Source organism: Notolepis coatsorum (genome assembly GCF_963971535.1).
Source record: "Notolepis coatsorum genome assembly, chromosome: 14".
Classification (NCBI taxonomy): Eukaryota; Metazoa; Chordata; class Actinopteri; order Aulopiformes; family Paralepididae; genus Notolepis; species Notolepis coatsorum.
This window is the reverse complement of record NC_140178.1, coordinates 28,805,497-28,833,496: the sequence shown is the minus strand read 5'-3', so window position 1 is coordinate 28,833,496 and position 28,000 is coordinate 28,805,497. Positions and strand designations below refer to the sequence as shown.

At 43.0% G+C, this 28,000-nt stretch overlaps 2 protein-coding genes across 2 annotated transcripts in view; one reads left to right on the top strand and one right to left on the bottom strand.

Moving 5' to 3' along the window:
* rac2 (Rac family small GTPase 2) overlaps window positions 1-15,253 on the bottom strand; it is a 44,816-nt gene extending 29,563 nt beyond the window's left edge. Inside the window, exon 1 of the mRNA XM_084329761.1 lies at window positions 15,094-15,253. Coding sequence (XP_084185887.1) covers window positions 15,094-15,128 — 35 coding nt within the window. The 5' untranslated portion in view covers window positions 15,129-15,253. The remainder of the gene's footprint in view (window positions 1-15,093) is intronic.
* A 2,819-nt stretch (window positions 15,254-18,072) lies between these two features.
* cyth4a (cytohesin 4a) overlaps window positions 18,073-28,000 on the top strand; it is a gene marked incomplete at its 5' end in the record, with an annotated part of 34,522 nt that continues 24,594 nt past the window's right edge. Inside the window, 4 exons of the mRNA XM_084328497.1 lie at window positions 18,073-18,151; window positions 21,053-21,135; window positions 21,377-21,441; window positions 22,885-22,951. Coding sequence (XP_084184623.1) covers window positions 18,073-18,151; window positions 21,053-21,135; window positions 21,377-21,441; window positions 22,885-22,951 — 294 coding nt within the window. The remainder of the gene's footprint in view (window positions 18,152-21,052; window positions 21,136-21,376; window positions 21,442-22,884; window positions 22,952-28,000) is intronic.

Sequence of the window (28,000 nt, the reverse complement as noted above, 5' to 3'; positions counted from 1 at the left end):
GGTTAATTAACCATTATGTTCATTGAAAGGCAGCACGAACACAAAACTTCTACTGCGACTGAATATCGGCCCCAGATATTGGCTTATCAGCCTCTTGATTTATTAATAACCGGTAGAACCCTATATAACCCACATTAAGCCCACTGATTGTTATTAATAACCGGTAGAACCCTATATAACCCACATCAAGCCCACTGTGATGAAACAGACTAAAATAATTCCTTTGTGTTTGGCCAAGGAGTTGTCTTGAACCGTGTGGAAGTTACACCTACCTCTCCCCTCACCTGACCCCCCCCCCGTCCCCCCGCCCCCCTTTCTCCCAGAAATCTTAAGAGTCGAACTCACTGGCCCTTCTCCTGGTCAGAGAAAGTCAAGACTCTCCTGAACTCCTGATCTGAATTGTATTTAATTAGTAATGTTTTAACAATAAATTTACATCAACCATGAAGATTTGACCATGCGCATGATTAACCTCTCTCCGGTTCCACCACAACCAACTAACAACTAACCATGCAGGATGCCCTACGCCTACGCCGTGGCCTTTAGCGGTGCATGTGCCCATAGTTAGGAAGCAAACAAGAGACTCAGGCTGGGTTGAAAAGCATGAGATCGCAGATATAACCGGCTAATTAACTAATGCACCCCCCTACCTATTAAATGGTAAATGGTGCATTTATATAGTGCCCTATATATATATGCAGTGCACTTTACAATTTGTTCCTCACATTTGACCCATTCACTCACACACCGATGGCGGAGGCGACCATGCAAGGACACTTCAACACGCTGCCCGGGAGGAGCGGGAATCGAACAGGGAACTTCTGGATTACCAGACGACTGCTCTACCTCCTGAGCCACTGTCATAACCTTTAATCAGAGCAGCATAACTGGACCACATACCACTATAACATAACCTTTAATCAGAGCAGCATAACTGGACCACATACCACTATAACATAACCTTTAGTTTAGAGGTAATTGGATTGAACGCTCCCAAGCACTGGAATACACAGATGTCATGTAGAATACGTACTTTTACTTTAGATACTTAAGTATATAGCAAATAGCAAATACTTTGTTCTCTACTTTTACTTAAGTATAATTTGAATGGGGGAATTTTACCAGAGTACTCATTTATCTGGGTATTTCTACTTTTACTTAAGTAAAGTGAAAGTAAACTGTGTACTTCTTCCACCACTGCCTATGTGCATTGTCACAATGTGAAAGATTATCTTAAAGAATCTGAATTCCATCCATAAATTGTGATAAGAGCAAATAAGAAAAGCTTTTCTCTGTAATTCCATTCCATGATTCGAAAACACATGTTTAGAGCGGCAGAATGGAATTGGGAGTTGGGAAGAGAAATTCCAGAGAGCGACAGATGTGCGTGTACAGGCAGGAGGAGAGGAATGCTGGGTCGAGGCTCTGTCTTTTGATTCCAACAGGGAGTGTTTTAGAGAAAGGGTGGAAAGTGGCACCTAGGGCTATAGCTATACATATTCTCTTGACAGACTTCAAAAATGAATGATCATCCTCACCATCCATTTCTATTAAAGGTGCTGTAGGTAGTATTCTTTTGTTGGTCTACATGGGAAGATAGAAAGCTCTACACTCCGACAGCCATCACTGATATAGAGTGTCTGGTCAGAAAAATGGGTCTCCCTGAGTCCCTGTCCCTCCGCTCTGCAGTAAACACAAAATACAAATTTCTGGTATCCCGTTCCCACTTCATCCAATCAGGAGAGAGAACTCCACACTGCAAAAATGGTCTGACAAAAATAAAAAATAGCAAATGTGTCCTTGAAACAAGTAAAATAATCTAACAGTGCAGTAAGCAAATTTGGCTTGGCAAGATTTCTTGAAATAAGTAAAAATATCTAGGGTTCTCTCTCCTGATAAAGTGGGAACGGGATACCAGAAAATGTATTTTGTGTTTACTGCAGAGCGGAGTGACTGGGAGACCCATGTTACTGACCAGACACTCTATATCGGTGATGGCTGTCGGAACGTAGAGCTATTTAACACATATTTTAACAAGAAATACCACTTACCTTTAATTCAGCAATAATAATAAGAAAATCGAAGAAGAAATTCTCCTCATTCAGTACAAAATAAAGAGATTGATTCTTGTGGGTAATCGGAGAGGGGCCAAGAGTGTCAAAGTGTCAAGGGTGTCAGAGTGTCAAGTATGTCAAAGTGTCAAGAGTGTCAAGAGTGTCAAAGTGTCAAAGTGTCAACAGTGTCAAAGAGTCAGAGTGTACAGTACTGTTTCTATCCTTGCTGCTGTGACTCACACACACATGCTGTTGGCGTCACTGACTGCTCTGAGTCAAACTAGAAGAAGCCCCAGTGCCCATACTTCCCACTGTCCACCTGCTCCGCAAGCCTGTGGTCTCTCTCTCTCTCTCTGTGTCTCCACTCTCTCTCTCCCTGTCTGTCTCTACTCTCTTTCTCTGTCTGTCTCTACTCTCTCTCCCTATCTGTCTCTACTCTCTTTCCCTGTCTGTCTCTACTCTCTCTCTCCCTGTCTGTCTCTTCTCCCTCTCTCTCTCTCTCTCTCTCTCTCTCTCTCTCTCTCTCTCTCTCTCTCTCTCTCTCTCTCTCTCTCTCTCTCTCTCTCTCTCTCTCTCTCTCTCTCTCTCTCTCTCTCTCCGTCTGTCTCTACTCTCTCTCTCTCCCTGTCTGTCTCTACTCTCTCTCTCTCCCTGTCTGTCTACTATCTCTCTCCCCCCTCTCCCTGTCTGTCTCTACTCTATCTCAAGTTCAAGTTCAAGTTCAAGTTCTTTAATAGTTGTCATACAGAAGTACAGAATACTTTCATACAAAATGCTTCTTACTGTTACGCTCCAGAGACTGTGCTAGACAAGATAGTATCAAATAACATAATAACATAATATAGCATGAATTTAGAAGAAGAAAATGAGGTCACAGTGTTCGGTATAGACATATGTACAATGTTCTGAGTTACCATATAATATACAATACACAATACTATGCAGTGTACTAATGTACAGTACTATCTAGTGCAAAGCAGAAATGGGATGAGGTACAATTTTAGGTACAATTTACAGTAAGGTGTACGAGTTGTAGTGCAATCCTTCATCCATAAATATAAAGTGTGGGGAGTGGGTGCTACAGTGTGTTTGTTTAAAGTGGGTGTGTGCTATAAGTGTGTGGAGTGGGTGCTACAGTGTGTTTGTTTAAAGTGAGTGTGTGCGTGTGGATGTGTGTGCTATGTGCGTTTGGTGGTTGTTGTTGTGTAGTGTTCATTCATTGTTCGTTTAGCAGCCTGATGGCCTGGGGATAGAAGCTTCTTCTGAGTCTTTCTGTGCTCGCCTTGAGACTCCTGTATCGCTTGCCTGACCGCAGCAGTTCAAAGAGGCAGTTGTTCGGGTGACTGGAGTCTTTAATGATTCTCTTAGCCTTGCCCTTGCAACGCTTGTAGTAAATGTTCTGGAGGGTGGGGAGCCCCCCTCCAATTGTGCGTTCGGCTGAACGTGTCACTCTTTGTAGTCTGCTTTGGTCTTGTGCAGTGCTATTCCCAAACCAGGAGGTGATGTTGCCGGTCAAGATGCTCTCTATTGTACATGAGTAGAAGTTCTTAAGGATCTTCTGGCTGACTTGGAACTTCCTTAGGCGCCTGAGGAAGTAGAGGCGTTGTCGTGCCTTCTTCACAACACTGTTAATGTGTGTGGTCCATGTCAAGTCCTCGGATATGTAGGCTCCGAGGTACTTAAAGCTGTTGACTCTCTCAACCGGTGCCCCGTCGATGCTGAGGGGGCTGTAGTCCTTGACCCCCGACCTCCTGAAGTCCACAATCATCTCCTTTGTTTTGCTGACGTTCAGGGAGAGGCTGTTTTCCTGGCACCATCCCGCCAGGACCTTGACCTCTTCCAGGTAGGCCCTCTCGTCGTTGGCAGAGATCAGGCCCACCACCACTGTGTCGTCAGCAAATTTGACGATTGTATTGCTACTCCGCTGAGCCACACAGTCGTGTGTGTACAGGGAGTAGAGGAGGGGACTCAGAACACAGCCCTGGGGGGCCCCTATGTTGAGGGTGATGGATGAGGAGGTGCAGTTGCCTGCTCTCACCACCTGGGGTCTGCCAGTCAGGAAGTCCAAGACCCACTGGCAGAGGTCATAGCCCAAGCCCAGGTCCCTGAGCTTGGCTATGAGTATGGAGGGGACTATGGTATTGAATGCCGAGCTGTAGTCGATGAATAGCATTCTCACATAGTTCCCCTGCCTCTTGTCCAGGTGTGATGCTGCTGTGTGCAGCACATGGGATATGGCGTCCTCCGTGGACCTGTTGGGGCGGTATGCAAATTGCAGGGGGTCCATGTTGATGGGGAGGGAGGAGCAGATGTAGCCCTTTACTAGCTTCTCGAAGCACTTCATGGCTATGGAGGTGAGAGCTACAGGGCGGTAGTCGTTGAGGCAAGCAGGCTTGGATTTTTTGGGTACAGGGATAATAGTGGACTTCTTCAGGCAGGTGGGGATGACAGCCTGTTCTAAGGACAGGTTAAATATGTCAGTGAATACTGGGGCCAGTTGGTCGGCACAGACTTTTAGGACGCGGCCGGGGATGCCGTCTGGACCTGCTGCCTTCCTGATATTCACTTTTTTAAAGGTCCGCCTCACCTCATGCTCTGTTACCCTGAACACTGCGCCTCCATCAGCAGCCGACCCCCCCCCCCCCCATTGCCGAGGCTTGTGAGCTGGTGTTGTTATTACCAGCATCAAACCTCGCATAGAAGGTATTGAGGTCATTTGCTAAGGAGATGTCACTCTCTCCCCCCTCTCCCTGTCTGTCTCTACTCTATCTCTCTTTATCCCCCTCTCTCTCTCTCTCTCTCTCTCTCTCTCTCTCTCTCTCTCTCTCTCTCTCTCTCTCTCTCTCTCTCTCTCTCTCTCTCTCTCTCTCTCTCTCTCTCTCTCTCTCTCTCTCTCTCTCTCTCTCTCTCTCTATTTCCTCAGGGAGCAAAAGCCCTAGTGTTATCTGATGGTAATTAACCGGTCTATCTGTCCTGATTGCCTTCATTGATACCTGGTGTGCCTAGTTAGGTTGGCTATATGCTCTTCTTTGTTACTATTCAGGCTGTCAGTTAATCACTGAACCTACCTGTGAGTACACCGTTGTGAGTAACATTTATCGCTCCTGCCATGGAGGATAAATTAGTTCGTTATGTATAGTATTTGCCGTGCCTTGCCTTATCGAATGTATAAACGGTTTTGTGTGCTTATGTAGCACCGTCGCCCAGCGTATGTCGTTTAGAAATATGTTTTGGAGACAGCGTTTTCTCCCCTTTCTTTTCCCATTTTCTCTATATAGCTCAGTTTATGATTTTGTACAATAACGTTTTGGAGACTAGATTTCTCCACTTTACTTTCCCTCTTTTGGAGACCAAGCATTCTCCCACTTTTGTTTGTGCGCCGTTGTCGGCGGGTATGCCATCTATGTCAAAACAATGAATAAGAAGAAACAACACCTGCCTCTCGTCTATCCGTTCTGCACTGCACCTGGGTCCAACACACCTACCCAACTCGTAACACCTTGAAGACGATGCAAGAGACTTGTGGTGCAGTGACATGAATGCAGTGGTTTTCTGACTCTGAAACTGGGACACATTTCTTTCTATCTTGGAACTTTCCCCATGAATCTTTAAGTACCTCCCTGTCTCTTCGTGAGCTCCAGCTCTGCATAGGGCTGTCTCTATGCTAATGGTGATGCTGGTTGTGTGTGTGTGTGTGTCTATGTGCAAGTAAGGTATGACCAACTAAAATTTGAATTTGCATAAAGCTCAACAGTATCAAATTGATGTTGATATTTCTATATGTGGACATATGTTTAATACAATCAGCTCTTGAAATAGATTGAGAACATTACCAGTATATGAGGAGGACATAGTCTTCGGACCAGGCATACAAGAAACAATTGTTTGGTTCCTGTTGGTTGTCAGTTAAGGCCATGGGTAGGTAGGGAATTTATTTTATTATTTTTTGTAAAAGAAATTCCCACGGCGACTATGGATAGGGAATTTCTTTATTTCATTAAAATGTTCACGACAACATGGATGCGTGTACTCTGCCAGCATGTTTAATATCCATAATACTAAAGGTTTGACTAAGATTTTTATGAAACTTTATTGTAAAGTAAATTGGGTCGCACCTAAATCGGCAGGGTCGGTCGGCAACCGGGACCACATTTTTTTTTCTTTTAGGCCCCATACATGTGGGGACAGCATAGTTCCAGATGAAAAAGGACTGCTGAATAATGTTTTGAATATAGAATAACCTGACGAAGACCCAATTTGGATTGAAACTTTGTACACTTAAATTAAAAAAAAATTGCAATCCTTTCTTCCTGATTTGATTTCCTGTGTTTCACAGTTTGTCTCAGCAACAAAGAAAGGGGGATGTGTGTAAGATCTGCAAACTTAAAGGAACACGCTAACATTATGCGCTTACCGTGTTCTCCAGAGTCAGACAAGAAGATAGATACCAATTTCCTCTACAGCATGTGCGTTCAGTAGAAAGCTAGCCGGCTTCAAGCTAGCGTAGCACAAATTAATGGAGGTGGATAAGGAACACTAGCCTAGCTTAAAACTCCAGGAGAGGTGTTTTTGGCCAACAGTTAGGCTAGCTGGTCCGTATCCACTTCCATTCATTTGTGCTAAGCTAGGTTAGCTTGCAGTCGGATAGCTTTCTACGCACAGAGGAAATTGAATTGGTATCTATCTTCTCGTCTGACTCAGATGATAAGCGTATTTCCCAGAATGTTGCCGTGTTCCTTAACACTTTGAGTGCCACTCACGGCTAATCTCGTGTTTACGATAGTTACGTTGAAAGCCACTCACGAGATTTCTCGGAATTTTTTTATTTTATTTTTTTTAGCGATCTGAAATCATATTGCATCACGCGAGCCTACCCTAGCCTACCCAAGGGCCGCCGGCGATCAGATGTGAAAAAAGCGCCCCCTATCGTCTCCCGGATGACATCAGGGATTTTGGAATGGACTCAATGAAAATGGATGGGGGAAAAAAAATATTCCAGTCCACATTTTCCAGTCCACTGATGCAGCCGGGGTTACCAGAGTTCATTCTGAATGAATGAATGAATGAATGAATGAATGAATGAATGAATGAATGAATGAATGAATGAATGAATGAATGAATGAATGAATTTATTCACACACACACATGATACATTTTACATGCGAGTATCCTCATGTGATAACAATGTCGCAAATTGTGTGCATGTGCCAGGTCTCCCAAGAAGCTATTTAAAGCTTTTGGAGGGAGCCTGAACACAGATACAAACATAATATAAACAACAAAACAATAACAAAAAAACAAAAACAAAACAAAACAATACAACGTGGGTAGGTTTACACACCTACCTACTAACTGACATATAACAGAGATACACAGATGTTATCAGTGTTAGGATAATCAGACTCGTTTTGATGAGTTTGATGCTTTTTTCTGATGTGCTCCAGTGGTTTCACTGTAAAATCCATGAGGAAATGAAAACGGCTATTATCAGCGCGCGCCTCGAATGTGCGTGCGCGCACGTATACTATTGATAATCTAGCGTTTATTTGAAAACGATTCATAAATAGGCCGACAAATATCAACGTTCTGGAATATTCCAGTAAAAGTCGATTATCAAACGCCCCAGATTACGTCTATCTCTACTTTACCTACCATATGACCGAGGAGGCCTGAAATGCCCAAATATCCAATGGTATTACTGGGCAGCACAATTGCGGACGATCATGTTTTACTTCTCATCGGAGAATCCCCCTGCTTGGATCCATTCAGAATCCTGCTCTGTTAAACCGAGCTTACCCTTGCACCTGTATTTGTATTCTGGAGACTGTAAATATCTGAAGAAAAATACAGACAACCCCATTATTTTAAACATGATAGATGTGTGGTTTGACACACTCAAATATTTGAATATAAATACGTCCCGATCCAGGTTCAGTCCTATTTGGGGCAATGCCAATTTTAAATCAGGGCAAAACGATAGTGGATTTAAAGTATGGGCTGAAAAGGGGTTAAGGAAAGTGCAAGACGTATACAGGGAGGAGGATGAAGTATTCATGTCCTTTGCGGAAATATCTACAAAATATGATATTCCTAAACATCACTTTTTTAAATATCTTCAGCTAAGGAGTTTTATATCATCTCAGAACCATTCATTGGATATACCGAACATTTTCATCTTAGAGGTAGCAGTCACTAGACACTGTTATGGTAAAGGTCTAATTTCAATGCTATACGACTTATTTGTATCTGGTTCAGATGAATCATCTGAATCAAAACTGAATAAATGGAACGAAGACATAGAGGAGGAAATATCTTTAGAAGAATGGAGCGTGGCATGTAAAGAGGCACAGAGTCAGACAGTCAGTAGCAACCTAAAACGTATACAATATAAATGGCTGATGGGGGACACTGTTCCACTGCATATGGGAATGTGTGAAAGTGAAAACCTTCTGGCAAGATGTTATTGATCTGATCGATCAAATTTGATCAAAGAAGTTGCCATTGAATCCCAAGCTTTTTATTCTTGGTTTATATCCTACCACCCCACATCTACAACGCAAAGAGTTTAGATTTATAGATATGTGCATATTACAAGCAAAACGTGTAATAGCTCTTAATTGGAAAAATGTTGATGGACCAAGAATTGGTATGTGGATTAAAGAAATGGCTTCAAATATGTCAATGGAAAAGATGGTGTATATTGTTAGACGTAAACAAAACATTTTTGATAATGCCTGGGGACCATTTGTGTACTTTTTTTTTTTTTTTGTATTTTTTTTTTGTGTACTTCTTAAAGCATAATACGAATGTTGGGAACTTGCTTCAACAAGAACAGGATTAGGGGGAGTACTGTGGGACAACTCTTATTATTGTGTAAAAACGACAAGAAACACCCTTTACTTAATGTGTAAAACATTTTGGTTGTATTATTATTTATTTATGTTTATTTTTTATTTTTTATTATTTAAATCTGTATCCTTCCTATGTGAAATCTTGAAGTTAATTATTATTTTGTGTGGGGTGGGGTTAGGGGAGGGAGAACGAGGTGAAAATGTTTGCTGAATACTGCTCTGCTGATATACATGTTGTAATTTGCAAACTAAAACCCAATAAATATATTGTTAAAAAAAAAAAAAAATCGATTATCACAGAATGGGCTGTTTTTTACCTCAAAACGGGTGCTTTTCAAAATGCTCTCAAACGGAAATGAAGCGATAAAAAAAAAACAATCTGCCTTGACAGCACTCACTGGAAAATGATTCTTTGATAAGCGACGGGCAGATTAGACACATAGCCATAATTTAAAACATAGATTAGGCGATATTAACGTTAACATTGGCGCCGATGGTGGCATTCAAGCACTAAGTCGTGCGCCCCCTGGTGGCACTGAAAGTGTTAACTGGTTCTGCGCCAAAAATGAATATACTCGTTATTGCCGTCCAATCGAATAACGCCAACAATGAGTCAACTCGTTATTGTGATCGTTATTTCTTTTATTTGCTATTTCCATTCATAATTCATCCAGCAAGACTCTGGGAAACTCTGGTACTCTGTCTGCGATTGCAACGGCCCGATACCGCCGCCTGGTGGATTTCGGCCGATGTTGCACTTACTTTCTACAGGAAGTATGACTCAGTCGAGTGCATTGAATCGCGTTCGAGATGCAAGAATCATTATGCTTTTGGAGTTTATGGTGTCGGCCAAATGGACATACGATCTAGCAGATGGCAATCAAATAATTGGAATATTTTTTCTGCAGTATCATCGGCCGGAGGTAAGAGCAATCTAACGTTAATTCCAGCTTGATTGTCCATTTCTTTCATTGCAATCCAACTGATCAACATATGCTGATGCACTAAAGAAAGCCGTTATTGACAATCAATTAATCATAAACGACCCCCCCCCCCCCATTTCCTTCATGCATGATGGAACATAATATATACCGATCATATGCATTTGAATTTTTTATTGTAGTGTGTATAGGGACGAAATGCCAATGGATTAAGTATAATATGCGTCAGGGCCTATAGCGTTCTAGGAAAATACCCCAGGCCGCTCTAAAACTATACTTATATTCACGACGGTATAAAACGACAATGTATGAATGGAAAAAGTATTACTTTCCCACATCTTGAACGATAGATACCCAATGTCGAATGGGCCATAGTATATCAGATATAGCTATAATATTTAAATAGTTATAGCCCTGCAAACAAGGTGAGCGACTCCCATCGTTTACAGCGTGGCGGTAGAGCTATAAGATACTGATATTGGGTGGCAGTTATTGTGTTAAAGTGTACAAAGTTTAGAATATAGAACAACCTGAGAATCTTGCGAGACATTTCATCCTTTTAAAATGTAAACAACATACTTCTCTGTTCTTTTCTCACTGGGTCAAAGATGTTATGTATTTCTTAAAGTTAGAAAAAATCGACACACTCTTAGTGATAACATCATACTAGCTGCTAAGGGTAATATACAGTATCTACAGGATTCTATAACAATGCCACTGACCCTTAGCTGCTAGAGATGTACCCGTCCTGGTGACATGTTGTTCACAATCTGTGCTTTGGATAAAAGCGCCAGCTAAATTACTAAATTGTAAATTGTATATGGAGGCCATTTTTGGTCTTTAATGACTCCGTATAAGTACTCCTTGATAAGGAATAGGGTGGAGCCCATAAGTCTCCTATTTCAGCAACTTTTTATTTAATTTAATGTATTGTTTGTTTTTCTAATACGATGACATTGTTATACTTGAGGAAAGGTTGGTGGGAATTGGAAATCTGAATTTTTCAAACATAATGACAATGTAATTGATTTTGTACCCGATTACCTTATTTTTGTATTTGATTTGATTTTGGGGGGGGGGGGGTGAAAATCAATAAAACATATTTACAAAAAAATGAATAACCTGACGAAAGACCTGATTTGGATGGAAAACGTTGTACACTTAGATAAACTACTTTTCGGAGTGAACATCTTAACAAGCGGGCAGAAAAGTGGCAATTTTTTTACTTGAACTTGAGGACTGCATACTTTTTTTGCAAACCAAAACAACATACATACTTATAGCACATGCACATGCATGAGCCTGGACTCTTCTGAAAGATGACATTCTGAAGTTTCCGATTCCAGAAAAAAATTCACTTTTAGTGCTAAAGTAATAGAGTTACATAGGTCTGAACTTGAGTTGTAAAAAAACTTGTTACTCAAGTTTTTCTGTAGTAGTTAGTAGTCCAGAGGTAGTATTTCCCCAGAAGGTGGTATGGCTTACAAATCCAGACGGAGCCATAGCCTGAAGCCTTATGTAGTAGGGATGGGCATTTTAAAGACAAATCCAGATCGATTGATTGCATGCTATACTACTCGATTGATCGTGTATTACTCGAAAAGAAAAGAAAATGTAATATTTTTTTTATATAATTAGAATTTTTAAAAATGTTTTAAACTTCTTTTTGTTCATTCACGTATATGTTTAAGGAAACCAACAAACAGTTATAATCTTACACATACATGTGAAAAGATATGTAAAAAATATTTAAAAAAACAAAACAAATAAGAATTCATTTTTTTTTTTTTTTCGATATATATTTTTTCTTCATAGCTACGGGTACTCACGCCCATCCCTATTATGTAGTACATATCCAAATTTCATAAAGATCCATTCAGAAATGAGTGATTAGGAGTGATTTTGGTAAAAGAAAGAAAAACTCAGTGTTCTCATAGACTTCAATTCATTCGGCTGTTTTGCTCTTCCTGTTTTCATGTTTCTTTGTGTTTTTTTGTTTTTTTATTTAAATCCCCATGTGGGGTATCATTGGAAAGCCACACTCATTGGTTACAACGATCCACAATCATTTTCGAGATCGGATCTAGATTGACGGAACTACTGCAGCCTGAGTCGGGAGTGGTATTTTGCGCAATACCGTGTACTTTGCACAAGCCTCAAATACCGGCATGTAACTCAAGAACCGCTGAACGGATTTTGTCGGATTTTGTCGCTATCGACAGGCAACAAATAAGCCTTCAATTCGATATATATATTGTAAAATATGCACACCCAAGCCACTAGGGGTCGCCAAAGTGCCAGTTGCAAAAAATCCGAAAAACGTCCCATATGAGCAAGCGTTGCGAGCTTTTCTTCCTGATTTGATTTCCTGTGTTTCAGTTTGGTTCAGCAACAAGAAAGGGGGACTGTGTGTAACATCTGCAAACGTAAAACTTTCTAACAGTAATACTAGACTTCAAGAACATTCATTTAATATTGCCAACATAATAACGTAATCACTATTGAGTTGAGTTTATTAGGATCCCCATTAGCTGTTGCATGACAACAACTAGTCTTCCTGGAGTCCACACAAAACATAAAACATTACATTCGACAAGACTTTTACATAACAGTAAATAAAAAAATTTAAACTGATTTCCGAAGTCGATTTTCCTTCAAGCATTGACCTTTTTTTTTAATCCTCTCTTTCTCCGATTTTTCTCTGTTTTCTCCCCATCCCAATTTTAGTCGTTGTGCCAATTCCCCCCCTCCCCTACCTGGTTGTTGTGCGCATGTTCTCCTACTGGTCGGTACAAGGGAACCCTGAAGTATCCGCATGCTTCCTCCGACACGTGCAGCGACAGCCAGTGGCTCTCTTCTCACCTGGCAGCGAGGGCTCTCATTGGTGAAGCGTAACGCGTGGGAGGTCACGCTGCCTTCATCAAGTCCTGCCTCCGCTGAGCAAGCAGACCTGACCTGTAGGCGTCGCTGTCCACAACGCCAGTTTCCCACCCACGGCTTCCCTCCCCCTAACCCAGCCAAATGAGTTAGTATAGAAATCAGCCCAAGCCAAGGCAATGCTGACTCCGGGAGTCGAGACCGCAGCCTCTTGCATTGGTGACGAGCGCAATCTCTGTGTGTGTGTGTGTGTGTGTGTGTGTGTGTGTGTGTGTGTGTGTGTGTGTGTGTGTGTGTGTGTGTGTGTGTGTGTGTGTGTGTGTGTGTGTGTGTGTGTGTGTGTGTGTGTGTGTGTGTGTGTGTGTGTGCGTGCGTGCGTGCGTGAGTGAATGCGTGCATGTGTGTGCTAAATGTGTGCACTGCTGTGTCATTAACTTACAATATTTGGGTTTCTAGATGCCTTTTCAATTGTCTTTTGAAACTTGATTTAGTTTTTTCTTTAGTGATGTGATCTGGCAATTTGTTCCATTCCACTATTGTGCAGCCTTCATGTCTGAAGTCTTTCTGCTGTTTTATGTCACGCCCACACAGTGTTAGCAGCAGAAGGACAGTCTGTGTGCACTTAAGGTCCCGGCTGATTTTCAATGTCACACCACCAACAACAACATCACCATCATTCACCACCACCACCCACGCACAGATCTATTTCTGAAAAATACAATTTGGCACTTTACAGTGGAAAGTGTAGTCATTTTAGTGTTTGCCCCTAAGGGTAGTCAAGAAAATGAACGATATGCAGCAGCAGCTATACAGACAGAGGTGGTTCACAACACAATGTGTCAAATTATGTCAAATCAACATTTGTCACAACTACCTCTGTTAATTGTCATTACTGTAGTTAGCTATGCTGTTGGCAGAATCTCCAGAGCACTTAATCTCAATGCAATGATTATCGTCTGGTCTTGAACTGATATTATTTTGGCAGCTGCAGAAGCTATGGGGGGTTCTTTGAATATACTTCTAACGGCCATTTACAGAACCCTGTCAAACGCTTAATAGATGTTGTCAAGGTTATCTTCAATTAAAGTATCTCCGGTAGATGTTGGTTGATAACTGCGAGGAAGTAATGCAGAGTATAAAAGCCGAGTCAAGGCCCGTGCCCCGGATGTTGAGACAGTTTGATGCGGCAGCGATTTAAGAGGAACTGAAGTTTGGCGTAAAATAAGCATATGAGGAACTTATCTGTTACACATTAGTTTCAAAGGAAAATTGAGGAAGGGTGAAGAAGAGGCGTACAAATAATTTAGTTCATGCAGCGTCAACACAACTGTAGAAAAGGGTTATTGGTTATTATTATGTGCATTATGAACATCATCCCCACCAGCCATACAGTATTAATACATAATTATGTCCTGGCACTAATCCAAATATGCCGATAAAAGATCAGCATCCATTTTGTGTTCATTTTGTCACCATTAACAAACCCATTTCCTGCATTTCAGGTTTTACCATTTCACTCCCAAATCCCTGAAATAACGTGAAACAAATGCCTACATTTGATGTTGATTGATTGATTGATTGATTGATTGATTGATTGATTGATTGATTGAAAACTATTAACAGATTGCAGAATGGGTACAATACAGTACAGCTCAATACACACAATTGTTAAGGGGATGCAGACCAGAGAAAGACTTTCGTCTTGTTTACATCAGGGTCCCCCATTTTCAATTCATCATAACATAGGCTACATAAATACATTTATGACATACCCGATTTACAAATACAGTACTGTTTGTGATACAAGAAGTCTAAAAAAGAGAGTAGCCTATATACATTTGACGTAGAAACTGTACATTGATGTTAATGTTCCTCGTAAAAACACAGACCGAACTGCTTTTATAACTGTATGGCGTTCATATTTTTAATGACAGAAATATATTTGTATAGCCTATAGCAACATGTATGTCTTGTCTGGATCACATCACAATAAACGCAACAGCGCAGCAACTGCTTCTACCAGAGGCCTGACCGGGGCATCAAGACCAAAGTCACTCACGATTGACCAATCAGTTCACATCAGCATACTTAGGCCTACCGCCGCCACCTCGATTATAATTATAGATTATAGATCGGCAAGCCAGTCTAACAGAGTACACAGTAAATAGCCTACATTTCAGTTGGGTATAGTAGTCCAGTCCTATAAAACCTACATCGATGGTGTGATTTGGTTACACATAGTTTCACATGGAATGCGTGTTGAAGCCATACAGTTGTATTACATACAAGTCTGATCTTGACGCCTGAAACATCTAATTTAGTCTCTACAGTGAAACTGAACACAGATCTAGTTTACAGTGCAAAACTTACCCATCGCCAACCACCACACACTTGATGGCCTGCATTGTCCTCCTAACTCCGATGACACTTTGTCATTTACCAAATGTGTTCCTGCCGCTGCGCGCTTATCTCCTGCTGCGCCTGTGCGCCTCCAAGGACCAGCTTCACACTCTCTCGTCTCTCTCTGACAGCAGGAAGTGCTCTCTGGCCTCGTGACGGCTCCACTGTCTGACACCTCAATATTACCAACCGTGCAGGTTCACTCGCCAAGTGTCGCCATGTAGTTTCAAGTTTCAAGTTTCAAGTTTCGTTTTATTTGTCACATATTTAAGTACATCTACCTGTACATTACAGTGAAATGCTTGGTTCTGAGCCCCCTGAGAATGTGCTTACAGTAAAAAAGTTAAAAGAATAAAGTCAAAACACTATACAAAATATACAATATACAAACTAAAGTACAACCTAAAGTACAAAACTAAGTACAAAAAGTAAACAATGAGGTACAAATGCAAACTTTTATTTTTTAAATACAAAAATCGGGTATGGATAATGCAAATCTTTTTGTAATATGTCTCGGATTATACAACCGAGACATATGCAACAAAACATTGTATTGATAATTTATAACTATAAATATCAGCTGCATCATCGGGGGTGTTAATGCAGCCAGTGATGCACGTGGTGAAATGAATGCAGAGTTAATTGACTCCACTCCAATGACGCTATGCCACGGTTTCACTGGAATTATGTTGGAACAGTTTGGACCTGGATAAGTTTATAAAAATAAACTTGGGTCTATTTAGAATGTTTACTGTATGCTGTCAACATGATATGCCTACAGTTACAAAGCATAAGGGTTGGTTTGCACAATATAGTCATGTGCCCTGTGTAACGGGGAAGTCCGTGGGTATGGCCACAGTCACTGAAACAGGTGTGTTGACGGGTGACTGTGGCAGTGCGGGCTGGTAAGTTAAACTCACTTCCTCATAACAGGGTTAACAGACGCATAGGAACGGTAGTTAGGAGTGAATTCACTTCTTAGTGCAGCGGCCTGTGTCGTCGCCTGCGGACGCAGGAGCCCCCTGTTCGACTCCCCCTCGGGACATTCTCATTTAACATCAAACACAACGCAGACCCAGTATGATCCGTCACAGTGGTGCCGTGACCCGGATGTCCTGAGGGGCGTGAGTTTCGGGAGGTGAGTGTAACGGGGAAGTCCGTGGGTATGGCCACAGTCACTGAAACAGGTGTGTTGACGGGTGACTGTGGCAGTGCGGGCTGGTAAGTTAAACTCACTTCCTCATAACAGGGTTAACAGACGCATAGGAACGGTAGTTCTCATTTAACATCAAACACAACGCAGACCCAGTATGATCCGTCACACCTGCACACTAGATGGGGCTAAATATTTACAAATGAATGTCCCTTGGGACCTAAAAATGATACTTTCTGTACATCAGGGCAATGTGTTAGGGCAGTGTTTCTCAAAGTGGGGGGCGCGCCCCCCAGGGGGGGCGCAGAGGCATGACAGGGATTTATATATATATATTTTTTTTTTTTTTTTTATTACAGAAAATTACCACTAAAGTGCTATCTGTTGCAGCTGCACTGTTCTCCATGAAAATACCATTTCTCAAAATCTGAAAATCATTATTTAATAAAACACAGAAAAGGATCACCAAGTTACTCTGGATAGAAAAAACCTTTACAGACAACATTGAGACAAAGCTTCCTGACACATCTCCATCCAAACTCTTGGAAGAACTCTTTGAAATCTCATCTGATACCACCTAGAGAGCTAGTTTCAGAGTGTGGTGCTGAGTACCAAGTATCTCATCTCATGGCCCACCAAGTATCTCATGATGCAGCAGTTAAGGTGTTGATACCATTCAGCACCACATACAGTATCTGTGTGAAGCTGGCTTTTCATCCATGACAGCTCTGAAAACAAAATATAGGGCCAATTTGAAAGGTCACGATATTGGTGTTATTTCAATAAATTTAAACATGGCCCATTTCATGACTATTTTGTTGGGGCGAGGGGGGGGGGGGCCCAAAATATTTTGGTCCGCCAAAGGGGGGCCTGACAGAAAAAGTTTGAGAAGCACTGTGTTAGGGTATGGATATAAACAATGACATTCTTGGTTTAAATTTAATATAGATGTTTTGATGACCTGGACATTGCAATGCAGGCATAGTGGTTATTAGCCTGGTGATTATTGTCATTTAACTTTTTATGCTCTGTTTTAAATGAAATGACATCTCTATAACATCTCTATATCTCTTTCTCTTACATATACTGTAAGATGACAAACAAATAAACACACACACACACCACACACACACACACACACACACACACACACACACACACACACACACACACACACACACACACACACACACACACACACACACACACACACACACACACACACACACACACACACACACACACACACACACACACTTATTCTATTTGATCGGACTCTGTCTTTCCAGCAGTACACTGGAGGTGAAATGGCAACATACTCCATCACACGACCATTTTAGTTCCACTACAGTTATCGTTGTATACGTGGTAACACTGTCTTTGTAAGAGTTCCATACAACAAATTCACGATTGTCCCAGCATAAATTCCTGTAAGACCCTCGGTTGCAAAATTACAACATCACTTTTAGCTTTCTTTTAGCTATAAAATGTTTATTTTAAATTTTTTGAGCACATGTACATAGTCAATGGGTCCTGTTGTTCATCCTCACAATGCTATTGGATAGTAAATGTGTTTATAGGTCCCACATTCTGGCCTTTGAAGTTGATAATGTCAATTTAATTTGGGCCTTACAATACATCAGCGAACATCCGTCCGTCTTCAGGATGACCACGTGGAATATGACAGTGATGATCATGCCTGTCCCTCTGGGCAGCAGGGCAGGTCAATGTCAGCTCCGTGTCAGAGGGATGTACAGTAGACTATTGCAACGCCTGCCCCACGTTCCTTCTGACACATGTTTCCTGTGCAGCCTCAGTCGCTCAGCACCAACAACATGGGCAGCCGAAGAAAGGACAGCTTCCTTCATGGGAAATGTAAGTGGTCTAATATTTATATTATAATACAATATATTATAAACAATATCATTATTACATTGCAGTTGAACTCATTGAAAGGGATGTACTCAAACCAAAAAAGTTGCTTGATGTCAGATAGATGTAGTTATACAGAGATGTAGGGACATGTATTACAATAGCCTCACATGTGTGGTGTGAAGGGTTTACTACAAATGCCATTGTGTTCTACCACAGTCCACTGTGAAAAACCAGCAGGTTGTCTCTTTTCCCTCCCAGTGGAAAATAATAGACACAATGATGTTCCTAACCTGTTATTAATCTAGATTTAGACATCAACAATTATTGTATATTTATTTCTGACATCTCTGTTGCACTGAAAGATTTTCTTTTTATCCGTGATATACAACCACATATACTAATGCTTCCTGTTACCCATGCTTTTATCTGTCAGCACTCTGTTTAAGTGGCCCCTTGTGATAATGGACAGATGTTCCAACATATGTGAAGAACAATTATAATGCAATAAGCTACTAAGAAGAAATAACATGAAATACTATAATACAGTGTGTGTGTTGCAATTTGACTGTGTGGCAAATCCACTCTACTAAAATAAGTGATGGCACCTTAGCTAACATAACTTGTGCCTCAGCTACAGTACTATTCATGAATTTGAGAACTATTAGGAATGTCTGACCCCTGACCACTAAGTGTGTCTGACTCTAAACTATGCCAGCTAGGGTACACTACAGACCCTCACCTAAACCTTGTGTCTACTGTTTACTTTACTCAGATTACATTTTCTTTCTTTATTGCTTATATTTATTGCAATGTATACTATACTCGATAGGGCATACATACCCTCACCTGCACCTTTGTTTATACTGTTTATTTTCTCATATTTTATATTCTGATACAATTTTATTGCTTACACTGTTTATTTTTCTCATATATTTATATTCAGATTTAATTGTATTTCCTATATTTATGTATTTCTTCTATTATCCTGCCCATAGCCTACATGTACTTCCCCTCCCCCCTCCCCTGTGCTGCTATGACGCCCGAATTTCCCCAAGGGGACGAATAAAGGAATATCTTATCTTATGCCATAGTGGAGAGAAAAAGAGAGAAGTAGTTATTTTTGACTGACGGATGAGCAGGGTTATGTGTGAGCATGTGTTCAGCCGTCAGTGCCGTCAACTTGCTGAACTCTGCACCACGGTCACGGCCCCACAACACCCCACCCCCCACACCGCCCGGCGGCCCGGATACCACCCCCCCACCCCCTACTCAATCTACTCCAGAACTGAACTCTATTGTGTATACTCAAAACTCACATGTATCTACTGTCTGTCTTTCACTGTATTCCTATACCTACTTCCATTAAACTACCGATATCCAACCTACAGTATAGTTTATCCATATAATACTGTATAATAACAATGTATAATAACACTGTACACACTGTATTTACATATATCTATATCTATCTACTGTATATCTATATCTACTCATATCTACCACTGGCTAGATTGGTTATATTAACCATAGTATATTCATACTTGTACCACTGTATATAATAATACTGTACTTCCATATTTACAGGGTATTCTTCCATATTTACTGCATGCACTTCACTGTTTCTTTGCACAATAGATGCAAACGTCATTTAGTTTTATTGTTGTTGTATTGCAATGACAAATAAACCTAATCTAATGTGTCTGTGTTAAGCATGTTGTCAAGGTGATCCACTGTCAACATCTGAATATCTTTCAGACTGAAGAAACCTTTTAATTTGTGACTAATAGGTTTCTTGGTTTCATGATCCGAAGATCACCGGTTCGAGCCCCGGTCAAGACCGTTGTCGGAAAGTGGTGTTGTTGTCCAGCAGGGCTTTGATTGATTGATTGAACATTTTATTAACAGATTGCAGACTGGGTACAATACAGTACGTCTCAATACACACAATTGTTAAGGGAATGCAGACCAGAGAAATACTTTCGTCTTGTTAACATCAGGGCCCCCCATTTTCTATTCATAATGACATTTATGACATACACAACATACAGATATACAGATCATGACAATTTTGACATACATGACATACAGATATACAGTACTGTTACATTTATGACATACAAGATATACAAATATACAGTACTGTTTAACAGAGATCCTAGAAGAAAATATATACATTTGAGGGGGAAGAAACTGTACATTAGGAGGGGGTTGGGTGGGTGTGTGGGGGGGGCGGCACTCTGTCCTCTGGACTTGTCAGTAACAATGTCCCTGTTACGGTGATAGGGACACCGTACAGCTGCGAGTGCCATCCTTCGGATAAGACGTTATACCAAGGTCCTGACTGAATTTGTTTGTTGAAGAACCCAGAGCGCCTATTGCAAAGAGTAGGGGGTTCCCCGATGTTCCTGGTCAAATTCCCAATCAGGTCTCTGACATCAAGGCCACCTAATCATCCCTCCCCCCTTAATTGGCTGATATCAATCCCTGTCTCCTGAGCCGTTCAGCCATTGTGTAGTGTGATGTGTGCCTGGTGCCAGTGTATGGCAGCCATTGAGATTCAAGATTCAAGATTGTTTATTGTCATGTGCACAGTTAAACAGACAGTTTTCCGTACAATGAAAATCTTAATTTGCTAGTCCGCCCTTCACACAAAATCACACAATACTTAACAAATATATTTTTTTACATTAAAAAAAAAACTATTTAAATACAAGCGAGTGCGACAGTGCATAGCCCAAGTTTGGGTTCTACCAGTGGTGGTGAAGGAGGCAATTTCCACCCTACATTGTGGGGAGTGCTTTGAAAAAAAAGCGATATATAAATGTCATCATTCATTCATTCATTCTTCATCACATAATGCTGAATATCCTGTTTGAATAAGATAATGCTGTCACCCCACAGCTCCCAACAAGCTCAGCCCAATGGAGAGGAGGCAGATTGAAGCAATCAAGATTCACAAGAGTGACCTGTTAGATGACATTCAGGTAACTGTGATCATCAATGTTGTCTCAAGGTCTCTCTTCGTGTGCGCTATACAAAGTGCTTATACTGTAATACACTCCTGAATAGAGAGAGAAAACCATTCAACAAATGTCCTCTAAAATAGTCGGTCCCCTTTTCTTTTTTGTACTTGAATAGACGTTCAGCTGTATGTGTCAATATAGCTATGTGTCATTTCGTCCCACGTTTTACGTCACTTCCCTGTTGCAAAATTCCCGCTCGCAGAAGCTGAGGTTGGAGATTGAAAACGTCATGATGGAGATCAAGGACACCGAGCTGGATGAGCAGAAGTAAGTTTGAACATATAAAGTTCTACTACGGCTACACTGAGTCTTCCCATACAAGAAAGAAGTGATACTTCATTTAACTATTCAAACCCGCTTTCTGTTATCAGCTTTTTTTATTACATTTTCTGCTAGTGTAAGACCTTTCATTTAAAAAAAAGTATTATTATTATTATTTTTTTATGTCTATAAGACCAATTTTTACGTGTCATGTGATTATTGTTTAAAAACCTCTGATTGGCTCTTCGGGATAATGCAAATTTGATTGGGAGTTTTCTCACCTCCCAGGTAAATGTGCCTCTCTCAAAGTAGATTACTGTGTGTTTACAAGTCACTTTATGAGTTATTGAGATGCTGAACTGACCTTGGAACTCCTATATACTGAGGTTACTGTGTCCCGGGGTTCCTCATTCAAGATATTTTAGTCACAGATATAATCTACTTGACTGAGACTAAAATTGTTTCCAAATAAGTTATCCAGCCTGAAACATGCCCTCACTCGTCATATTTACATTAAAAAGCCATGTTTCCAGATGAGTTATCAGAGTGTATGTTCCGCAGCCTGAAATATGCCTTCACTCGTCATGGTTACATTAATAAGCCTCCCACACGGCTCACATAATCTACTCAATCTATTGATAAATGCTGTCATATATCTTTCCACTCCTGGTCACAGCGTGTTCTTGCAAAGGGACATCTTGCGCAGTACTGCTAGTTTGTGAAGACACTATGGAATTGCGTGTGTAGGCGTGTGGTTATGTGTTCGCGTTTCCTGCATATAGTTGCAGACTTAAAGTGGTGAGCCTCTTGTATGTCAGCAGAATGAAACGTATTAAGGGCTTACTGACATCACAAACCACATTGACTCAACCTCACACCATGTGTCAGCGGTTACACGCTGGACACTGCTGTCGGCTACAGTATATGGCCCTCACTACTCTTACGAAAAAGTACCACGGTATTTCCAATCATCAATCATGATTCTTTGGTCTATCCGTCATGGTAGTGACCAAAGGAATCATGGTTTAAATGTCATTATATATACCATTATTTAACCCTTTCACTACCACAGTACAGAAGGTCAACCCTTTCACTACCACAATACAGAAGGTTAACGCTTTCACTACTACATTACAGAAGGTTAACCCTTTCACTACCACACTACAGAAGGTTAACCCGTTCACTACAACACTACAAAGGGTTAACCCTTTCACTACCACACTACAGAACCTTTTGTAGTGTGGTAGTGAAAGGGGTAAGTATAAGTGGTAATATGGCAAAGAAAAGTCAGTACAATGATAAATGATTTATACAATGGCTGGTACCATGGATAAAACAAAAAATACCATCAAACTACCATGATACTTTTTTACCATGATAAGGGCAATTATGGGGAACGTGCCATGTTGTGAAAAGCTAATTGCTCCTATAATTGTGGTCTCTCCTCAGTAAAAACGTTTTGAGGAACAAACAGTTCTTGTGTGGGAAAAAGAAATTCAACATGGACCCGAAAAAGGTGAGCTCATTAATAATTAATTAGAGATTTGACGTCATTTGATGTGACACACATGCCCAGTGTTGTGAAGGGCCAGATTAAACAGAATATATATATTTATTTATATATATATATTTAATTGTATTTGTATATTCTCTAATATTCCCTGATATCCCTTGTATATTCCTTGTACAATATGCATTGAATATCCATTCTAGCCTACTGAACATCCCATAATAGTCTCCATTCTACTATTGGTCGAGACCTTGGTGCCAGGCTGCCATACCCCTCAGACCCAGTTCAAACGTACCGCTCGACATGTACGAACAAGTCCTAGTTCCGCGTAGGAATTTGGCTACCGCACCACTAATGGGACTATTTGTTCATAGTGCGTATATATACTGCGCTACTAAAGTAGGACTTTCTTTTCAGTCCAGTTTCTTACCCTCCAATAGAGTCACAGACGTAAAGCCTCCCCGCGACGCCACGTGTGGGAGTAAGGCCAAGTTCGCCTACCATCGGTATTGAGACATCGTGTATATTAATATTTGAATAGTCATATTTGGCACTATATCGTCAAGTTGGACGTAGTCTATTAAGCTAATAATAGTCTGTTAATATATAGTGCTTCGTGCGGTGAGAATACTACCGTAGTCAGTACCCCATCGTTTCGGGCAGAGAACTGGCTGCTTACCCAGGGTGGTTGACCCTATGTGAAGCTGCACCCGAGGAGCCCCAGAGCCGACGAGCGAGTGGACCTGTATACCGGATTATTCTACCGACGACAGCCCGCCTTCCCAGGCACGGATTATGCTTTGGATACTTTGATTATTCTATGGATAAAGACCCCCGACACTACCGTGTGTTGGAACCCCCCCCCCTGGAGAGGACGCAAGGTGAGGAGACGCTCTGCAAGACGAGGTCTCTCCACATCTCTCCCCCGTGGACCGGAGAGAGCCGGCCCACAAAGAGTCCACCTGCTTTCATCTGTGGTCCAAGGATCGCCGGCGCATTGAACGGCACTACAGTGGGTTCACCTGGGATACCCTTGGCCGGACGAGGCAGCTGGATTCTACCCCCCCCCCCCTCCTACTCCTGTCGGCTTACAAGCGACCGGATTAACCCCCTCTAGTGTATCCAGCCTATAATCATTAAAGTATCATTGCTGTTATTCCTTAACTATTCCAGGTCGTATATTTACCACCTGCGCCTTCAGAGATTGGACATTATCTATTGATATACCGACGAATACTCCTTGCCATAAAAGTGCATACTATTTCAATTCATAAATGTAATTAAGTGATTAAGTGTTTATTCTACACACCATCGCTGTGTAGGAAATAAAGACCTGTTTCTAATTCGTACATTTGTGTTGGATCCGTTTCATCTACGTGAGAGTGTTCATGATAATATATTTATGCCGTGTACTGGGTGGCCGAATATTAAGTACAAAGGTAGTGGTAGTAAGTATCATATCTAGTAATACAGTCAGGGAATTGTACCCCTCAGTTACAATTGGTCCTTCGAGCCGGAGGGTAATTAGTGTAATATTAATATAGTGTTATTAATATTGAAATGGCCTATGATGAACACTCCACGAAACGATCCTCCTAACCAACGCCTGCAGCGCGAACGACGGCTCCCTCAGTACTTAGAGGCTTACGCTGTCAGTCAACAACCTAGTCTTCTACTAACAGTAAACGCGGTAAAACTAGAAAGTAAAAGTATGTCTAACCCCAACGCCCAGACTACCCCGACCATAGAGGCCCCTACGGGCTCTAATGTAACTGACCAAGTTCACGGTGGGGACCAGTGGGAACCAGACATGACTTCACACCCCGCCAGTACTGAAGAAGTAGTCCCCGATGAGTCCCGGGAGGAATACAACGCTACCGAGAGAGAACTCGGCACGGAAGAAGACGGGGAGAGCACCGTGGAGATAGAGCTCCAAGGCTCCGCAAGGAGTACCCCGAGGGAAGGCTCCCCTATACAACCGCCTTCTCCCAGCGAGGCAGAGAGGACCCTACAGCAGGCATTCCTCGTCAGCCTGAAAGCCTCTACTGAACGCGATAGACTCCAGGGTGAACGCGATCGATTGCAGCTACAGCAACGGAGCGAAGAAGAGCACATACGCCTGGAAATAAGACGCATTCAGATGGAAGAGAATGTGGCCCGAGACCGAGCAGACAGCCAGCGAGCAGCTGCTGGTGCTCTACGGGACGCAGAGCGCGACAGACAGCAGTCGCAACTAATAGAACAGCTGATCAGACGGACAACACCCTCTCCCTCCGCCAGAGGCTCCAGGAACTCGTCTAGACACACCTCCAGGGCGGCATCCCCTAGCCGAGTAAACAACCCTGAACTTGACCAACAGACGAGGTCTATACCCCCCACAGACCACCTCCCCCCACCGGTCCAAGCGAGACCTAGCAACCGGGAAGGAGCAGCATATCCTGTGGAGAGGCTAAACCAGAGACTACAAGCACTGGATGACCTAACTGAAGACGAAGAGGAAGAGGAGGAGAACCGCGCCCGAAGACAGCACAGTACTCTACCGGACCAGGAGGTCCGGTACAGCCCAGGCTATACTCCCGCGGAGCTGCGCTACAGACCCCCGACTCTATACACGGGTGAGCACGACGCACGACCCGCACCGAGGAACAGCACCTGGACAAGCGGGCCATGGTACACTGCCGGTACCAGCCCATACCAAGGAGCGGGAGGAGACTCGCCTAGGAGGCCTCTCCCCCAACGCTCGCCGATGTATCCACAGTCAGCGTCATACATTGGCACGCCTATGGTACCCGACTTCACCCAAGAGAACCGGGCCCAGTATACAGAACTCCGCATGTGTCTGGAGACCATGTTGGTGGATGTATTGGATGAACGCCACAAATACGCCATCCTACTGCAGCACTTAAAGGTGCCCCGCGCACATAATATAGCGCTCGCCTACGCGACTTCCACCACCCCATACACAGCAGCGCTGGTAGCATTGGACCAGAGGTATGGGCGCATATGGGATTACGTGATCCAGGAGATCCGACACATCGACCGCTTACCCCCAGCAATAGACAATCGAGCACTGGACGACCTGTCCATCAGAGTGCAGTCCCTGGTAGGGATGTTGGGAGCGCAAAGAGAGAAGGGGAAGTATGAACTTTACGCCAACTCAAATGTGGAAAGGATCCTGGAGAAGCTGCCGCCCGCTCGTCAGGAGCGCTTTAGGCGGCAGAGGGACCACAGAGACCCGAATGGCCCCGAACCGAACCTCCTCGATCTAGCAGACTTCCTGGCGAGAGAAGTCAGCAGCCTACGGCTAGATACATTCGGACGGAGCACCCCTGGCTCCAGAGAAGGAACCAGACGACTAAATGATGGAAGAAGATCGGTGACTGTGATGCACCAATCGGAGTCAGTACCGAGCAGCAGGAGCCACAGTACCCCCTCCAGAACGGAGAAGTGGAAGATAGTGTGCCCCTACTGTGAGAAAGAACACTGGCTAGCGCAATGTGACTCCTTCCCCAAGCTGAACGCGGAGGAAGCAGGTCAATGGATAAAGTCCAACAAGCGCTGTTTTCGCTGTGCGCGCTCACACATGGCAGCCGAATGCCGCTTAAAGAAAAGGTGCACCAAGTGCGATGGAGCCCATCTGGACATACTTCACGACAGTAACAGACGGCGCCCTTCACCTGCACCATCCAGCCGCAAAGCGAGCGTCATGTACATCGATCCCGCCAGCAGCAGTGGAGCCCGAGTACTCCTAAAAGTAGTGCGTGTGACACTAAGCTACCAGAATAAAGTCCTGGACACTTACGCCGTCCTCGATGACGGGTCAGAGAAGACCCTGCTGCTCGCCTCCGCTGCGGCCCAGCTAGGGCTGCGGGGAAGCGAAACCCAAATGACAATTCGGACAATAAGACGAGATTTGAAGACGATAAAGGGCGAGAATGTCTCATTCTCTATCGCAGCAAGCGGCCAGCCTGAGCGACGGTACCAGATTGCAGACGCTTTCACCAGCCAAGAAATAGGACTGTCGCGGTACACATACCCCGTCGCCAAGCTGATGGAGAAATATGCACATCTGCGCAAGTTACCGATCCCGCTCATAGACAATGCTATGCCGACCCTGTTGATAGGCTCCGACCATGCAGACCTCATTGTCCCGATAGACCGGGTTCATACCGGACCCCGAGGCTGTCCTGCAGCAGTCGAGACCCGTTTGGGATGGACTCTCCAAGGCCCGCTCGCCAAATCTCTCAACCGAAGTACAGCCACTAGATGTCTCCACTCCCGAGTCACAGAGGGAGAAACCGCACTCCTGCAACACGTAGAGCGGCTATGGAGCTTGGAACAAATGCCCTTTAAGAATGGAAAGAAAGACATTCGCTCTAAAGATGACATTTACGCCATTCACCTCCTCGAGACAGGGACCAAGAGAGTCCCGGTCAACGGCGTGTTGAGATACGCCACGCCACTCCTGCGGCGAGAAGGAATGCCTACTTTCCACGCCAAGACAGACGCCATAGAACGGTACCTGCTGAACACGGAGCGGCGCTTAGCCAAGAACCCCGCCCAAGAGAGTGTATACCGCGCTGAGATTGAGAAGCTCATCACAGCGGGACACGTCACAAAGATGGACATTAAAGAGGCTGACCAGACCACTGAATCGTGGTACGTGCCCCACCACAAGGTCCATCACAACGGTAAAGACCGCATAGTATTTCACTGCAGCTACCAGATCGGATCCCAAAATCTGAATAAAGAGTTACTGCCCGGTCCCACACTCGGCCCCTCCCTACTCGGCGTTCTACTCCGCTTCCGCCAGGAAAAGGTGGCCATCAGCGGGGACATTAAAGGAATGTTCCTGCAGGTGAGATTAGTAGAGGCGGACAAGCCCTTGTTACGGTTCCTATGGAGAGAGAAGCCAGGAGATGAGCACCCAGCCATCTACCAATGGGAAGTCCTCCCCTTCGGAACGACGTGCAGCCCCTGCTGTGCGACATTTGCACTACAGAAACATGTAGCAGAGGACCCAGCAGCGGACGAAGAGGTCCGACACAGCGTAAA